Source organism: Perca flavescens, chromosome 22 (genome assembly GCF_004354835.1).
Source record: "Perca flavescens isolate YP-PL-M2 chromosome 22, PFLA_1.0, whole genome shotgun sequence".
NCBI lineage: Eukaryota > Metazoa > Chordata > Actinopteri > Perciformes > Percidae > Perca > Perca flavescens.
Window position 1 is genome coordinate 15,602,530 of NC_041352.1, and position 6,000 is coordinate 15,608,529.

Genomic DNA, 6,000 nt, shown 5'->3' on the forward strand with positions numbered 1-6,000 from the left:
GAAACCATATTGAAGTGACTTTAAAACAAGCTTTTTTCCATATAGGAATTTCATAATGGAAACCCTTTATATTTCTGATTGATATTTCATTACCCAGCAGCACTAAATCTGATTTTACATTGTAAAATACCCCTATACTGTCTTCATATCTCCGCAGGTGAACTTTATTCTATTCATCTGCATTATACGAATACTTCGACAGAAAATCAACTGCCCAGATATTGGAAGAAATGAGTCCAATCAGTATTCGTGAGTATATTTTAATGCATACAGTATTTAATGCTGTAAATTGGTGTTATTCATTAGTTCAGATAAATTGAAATATTATTGATCCCTGTGAGGACGTTGGGGAAAATCTGAACCCCTTTACAGTCCCTCCAGAAAAACGTGATTATGTGATCGCATAATTCAATGCATAATCAGCCAAAGTCTGCATATTTTTGCGGGGGCCGCATTTTTTTTCAAATACGCCGCACTTTCGCCGCATAAGTTGCAGATTTCCGCGCAAAATATGCGGGGCTTGCATGATTTCATAATCCCCGCATTTTCGTTGCAAAAAAGTCACATTTCTTAGTAGAAAGTTGAAAAATGTTGCGTTTACTCAAGGGGGTAAGCTTCGCTTCAGAACTCGAACCTGCTATGGCGCCATTTTGATGCTACAAAGCGATCACCTCCCGTTAACATTCCATTGACTGTCATTCATTTTGATGTCACTTTAACAGCGAATAACTTTACATCTGAAGCGTTTAAAGACTTTATTTGTCCATTGTTTATTTCTAAAGAAACATGACAATGTATAAAAGGCTCCATTACCTTGTATCTTACGTTATGGCTCCGTAGCAGACGTTTCTGTAAAAATAGGCTAACGATTGTGTCATAACCAAGCGACTTATTGTCGCATAGTAGAGGAATTATCATATAGTACAGGAGAAGCTCGCAGGCAGTTTCGACTTACGTCAGCTGTTTAGGTTTAATTACTGATGTTAACTATCATTTTAATTAGCAATAATTAGCCTGTGCCCATGTTATCTCCTTACATATACCTACACTCTCCCTCTCTGCAAGATTCAGAATGATTGAGATTTCTCTTGGCACAGCTACCAGAAGACTTAAAACTTTCAGACAGGTTGCTCACGTCACATTTACGCTGTCTCTGTCAGTTGGAGGCTGCGCAGTAACGCTCAGCGCTCACCGGAAAAGTGCTTCTAATATCCTTCACTGGTCTCCGTCCAGAGCAACGGGATCTGTTGGTCCAGTTTATATATATGTCAATGTGTTTACTTCACACGAGCAGCCATTTTCCCCTGTTGCCATGGGAACGTTATGAAGTGATGTAATTACGCGACGTGAACATCATCGAAAATCAGGGTGTTGGGGGAATCTCTTTTTTTTTCTCTTTTTCATCAAACCGCAGTTTTTGCAAGTTCCCGCAATTTTTGCAATTTCATCGCATAAAATTGCATAAATATCCCGCATATTCCATCGCAATTTTTAAGAAAACATGCCGCATAATCAATCATTTTTGCCCGCAACAAGCACAAAAAAATCCACATTTTTCTGGAAGGACTGACTAACGGTTTCTTTGAATTTGGTCCACATTCTGTGAAAGTTAGTTTAATTTACAAAAGTAAACATAGATTATCTCGAATAACCACAGAAAGCTGGGAGTAAGATACACATATGTCCAGTAAGTTCAACATTGGCTGTAAATATTTTTTCTGTAGCTCCTTTTAACTTTTTATGCTCAAAGCAATACAGGGATGACCAATCCATTTTTCTACTTCAGAAAAGAAATTCATCGCCTGCCTTAGCATTTGGTACTCAGCACAGTAGCCTTCCCCTGGCAGCTGCTTTGCACAGAGATATAGAGCTCTGTGTTTAAGTGTTTTTTCCTGTGATGGAGAGCATCTCATAAGCCAGCCATAATGCATGAGCCATTTTCCAACTGACACTTTTAATGGTGTTTTTTACCCATCTCTAGTCCTCAGAGCTGATATGTAAAATGAAAAGTACTCTAGAGTTGCATTTCATCATTGGCATATATAGAGAGATTGAAAATTGGTTTCGCCGGAGGGAGAAATTTGTTTTTTGCTTTGTCATTTCAGGAGGCTGGCAAAATCAACCCTGCTTTTGATTCCTCTGTTTGGAATCAATTTTATTGTGTTCGCATTCATCCCAGAACAGGTGAAGACTGAGCTACGTCTGGTTTTTGACTTGATTCTGGGGTCATTTCAGGTATGATATCAACTTAGGAAGACGTTATTGTAAAAACACTTACAATAGCGCAATTTTACAAATTTTACATTGAGGAATTTGTTTTTGATGCCTTTCACGGAGGTCATCCACAACGCATTTTTCATGAATTTCTAAATCTAAACTTCATTTAAGTAATGATATGGCGTTCTGTTAGCCCCGACCAAGTGTTTCTACCCAAGAAACCCTGGCAGAAAACCTTGGCAGGTCTCCAGGGGCTTCGCTGGCTGATTCAGTGGCAGTGTTACCGTTTTAAACCCCCGGTGTTATTTCCGTTCATCACATAATGAGGAATGATGAAGAGTGCAGCCAGACAGCACAGCTGCATTACAGACCACTTGGAAACCAAGGAAACCTTTCCAGCACATTCCTCCCATCATTCATCTCATTCATTTTTCTCATTATTACTGCAAACTAACCATTGTACAATATGCATTGTTTTTCCATTTATATTTCTCACGAATGCCACACGTTATCCTTCAATTAGGGAATAGTTGTAAAGACCAGATAAACAGATGTAGTAAAACTGTAGATTGACACACACCATTATTGCTCTCTTATATGTGTTTTTCTTTCCATTTAGGGCTTTGTGGTCGCGGTTCTTTACTGCTTCCTCAACGGAGAGGTAGGAACCCCCTTCACAGTGATGTAAACACTGTTTGTATAAACACTCTTGTGTTTTCCATGCAGAGATAGCCCACAGTGTTGATTCTCAGAAAATGTAGTTAATCTGAGGCTCCCTCAATGCACCACTTACATTCACACACAGTCCTGAAAGGTGGATGGAGCTGTGAGTATGAGTCACCAGCGCTTGTTGCCTCCCTTGGACCTCCTCGCAGCATATTTTCTGCACTCTGCCTGCAGGGCGGGAGGGCTGTAAAAAGTACAGCCTTTTTGGCAGGAAGCTATTGGTTGATGTCTGCAGAGGCTCTCTGTGTTAGTTATGTTCCCAGTGCTGGGCCAGATTGAATCATAGTGATGGGCTGGATGGCAAAGCTTGACATTATGCTGCCTGAATTTTAATCCAGTGCAATTTTCAGGTGTCCTTTGTTAAGTGTAAAACCTTGGAGATGTAGTGTTTATAAATTACTGGAGCCTCTAGAATGCATACAATCCTGGAGTCATTGTTCATTGTTTGTCACATATTGAGTTGCAACAAAAACCACAAGAAATGTAATATCAGAAGAAATTATAGTAATGTTCACCTACATGAAAACAAAACTAAACACTGGGCATTAAAATAACCACACAAAAAAACAAGAAGGGCTTTTTTTGTTACCTCTACCTAAATCATATAAAACAATACATTCAGTTGCCAGTTTATTATGTACACCTATTATAGCTAAACCTAATACAGTTTAATGCAACAGTCTTGCAATAAGTCTGACTCTTTATGATGTTCAGTGTTTGTTCAAACCGAGAAACAAAGTTTTGTATTATTTTGTAACCCTGTAAAACAGGAAAGTAAACCTTGTTTTCTGTCGGGTTATAGGCGCAAACGCGGTAACCACGCTGTGGACATGTTTCCCCTTGTTATCACTTGAGTCTAAAAGGGCCAGCAGAAGATATTGTCCGGTGCTTAAGAGTCAGTAATCTATCCCTATGACTCTGCCAATGACTATCTAAAAGCCAAAAGGCAGTGCAGCTGATCTCATGGTGAGATTCCAGCAAACACTCCAGCAACAACGTGAGAAACTGTCAACGTACTCTGACTTGACTAACTGTTGAGTGCAGTCCATCGTAAAGGAGGAATTGAAGTGGCTGATGTGAACCGTACTCGGTCTCTTGACCTTGCTCCTCTGGCTGCGCAAATTTGAGCCTCCTTTAAGCTTCACTGAGCTGCTTATTGACATGAGAGATGAAGAGGAGTTGATCGTTGAAATACACAGCACAAAGGCCATTGTTTCCTCAGCTACAGTTCAGCGTGCAGAGTGTGCTACAGCTTCAGTTGCTCCAGAAGGTGCCACCTCAGATGATGACCCTTTGATAGAGAGCATCAGAGAAGAATTTCAAGGTCTTAAGAGTGATGTTGCACATCTGTTTCCTGCCTCTTGTAGCTGCATCAGAAGCAATGACCAGTATCCATGTCGCTGCTATTTGAGTTTAATGGCATTGTGGTTGGAGTAGCTGAGACCAGTGAAACAGTTGTGCTTGTGTGTCCTGATCTGGCTTAGCCTGGTTGACACCAGACCCTTCTTAGTTGTAACTGAGAGTGGGTCTGGGAAAGGTTAATTGACAGCTCATTTCCAAAGGGGCGTCACCAACGGACACCGCTCAAATGCCTCTGGGTGCATTGGCTAGATCCAGGTGACGCTGCGCTTTGGTAGCCGTCATATTGAATGTAAACAAAAAGCTGTTTGCCGTTGCTGCGCTATCGTCGTCGCGTAAAGCCCGCCTCAACGGTTGTGATTGGTGTAAAGCCCGCCTCAGCGGTTGTGATTGGTGCCTCGATTTTTGGGGACATTGGAAATGGGTTTGAATGGGCTCTTCGCCAGACTGACTTGCAGAGCAAATCTCAAATTTGCCGGAAGTTCGTCAGGGTTTACCCAGGCTAAATCTGGCTATAAAAGGCGAGGATTCCATTGTGGTTGGCACAAACACTTCTATAGCAATGGGACTATTTCAATCCTGCAAAACACTAAGGGGCTAAGGTTGTTGTTAAGGTAATGCATAGATTCAAGCTCACACAGCATAGCTATAATATAAGTTAGCCAGGCCTCTACACCCTAGCTAGTTATGTGCTCTATCTCTTGATATTGTAGACACCTCCTGACTCAATATTATAGTAGACTATAGTAGTGTATTTTCAGTTAATGTTATGAGGTATGCCACATCATACTGTAAAATGACACATAAAACAAAACTACATGGTAATGTCCCATATTATTGTTCTAATCCATTGTAGGTCCAAGGAGAGATGAAGAGGAAGTGGCGGAGGTGGCACCTGCAGAGATACATGGGCTCGGACACCAAATACCAACATCCGTCCATCGGCAGCAGCAACAACTTCAGCACCCAGATCACTATGTTGACACGATGCAGCCCAAAAACACGCCGTGCTTCATCCTCCCGTCACGACGACCTGTCTAGTATATGACTCTCACAAACTGTGATACGGACATACATGCTATACAAAATACTCATGCCACACATTAGGCAGTAAAAGAAATACACACTCCCTCATTAGCACATGCACTCTTGGAGGATGTGTTGCTTGAGTGTGATGTAGACAAAAAGTGATGAGAAGACTCTAGTCTTTTAAGCAGCTTTTAATCTCTATGCTTCTTGAAAATTGGTTTTAAAGTGCTCATATTATGCTCATTTTCAGGTTCATAATTGCTTTAGAGGTTGTACCAGAATAGGTTTACATGGTTAGATTTTCAAAAACCACACCATATTTTTGTTGTACTGCACACTGCTGCAGCTCCTCTTTTCACCCTGTGTGTTGAGCTCTCTGTTTTAGCTACCGAGTGGGGCATTGCACTTCTGTTCCATCTTTGTTGGGAGTCGCACATGCACAGTACCTCGGTAAGGACAACCAGCCAGTCAGAAGCAGAGTATGAGGGCGTGCCACGCTAGCAGCTATGCGAGCATTATAACGTGTTACAAAGCACGGAAGTAAAGGCTGGACTACAATAGAGCTGTTTGGAGCAGTTTGTGAACAGTGTTTTCTGTTGGAGATGGTAAGTCCCTTTGGGGTGGAATTTGGGCTTTTTTACTTTGTAAACCTATAAGATGCACAAAAAA

The 6,000-nt window shown here is 41.2% G+C and overlaps 1 protein-coding gene across 2 annotated transcripts in view; it reads left to right on the forward strand.

Annotated features, from left to right (window-relative positions):
• vipr1b (vasoactive intestinal peptide receptor 1b) overlaps positions 1-5,603 on the forward strand; it is a 44,112-nt gene extending 38,509 nt beyond the window's left edge. For both annotated transcript variants that reach the window (XM_028569142.1, XM_028569141.1), the window contains exons 10-13: positions 158-249; positions 2,106-2,235; positions 2,837-2,878; positions 5,159-5,603. In XM_028569142.1, coding sequence (XP_028424943.1) covers positions 158-249; positions 2,106-2,235; positions 2,837-2,878; positions 5,159-5,350 — 456 coding nt within the window. In that variant the 3' untranslated portion in view covers positions 5,351-5,603. The remainder of the gene's footprint in view (positions 1-157; positions 250-2,105; positions 2,236-2,836; positions 2,879-5,158) is intronic.
• Positions 5,604-6,000: the final 397 nt, after the last annotated feature.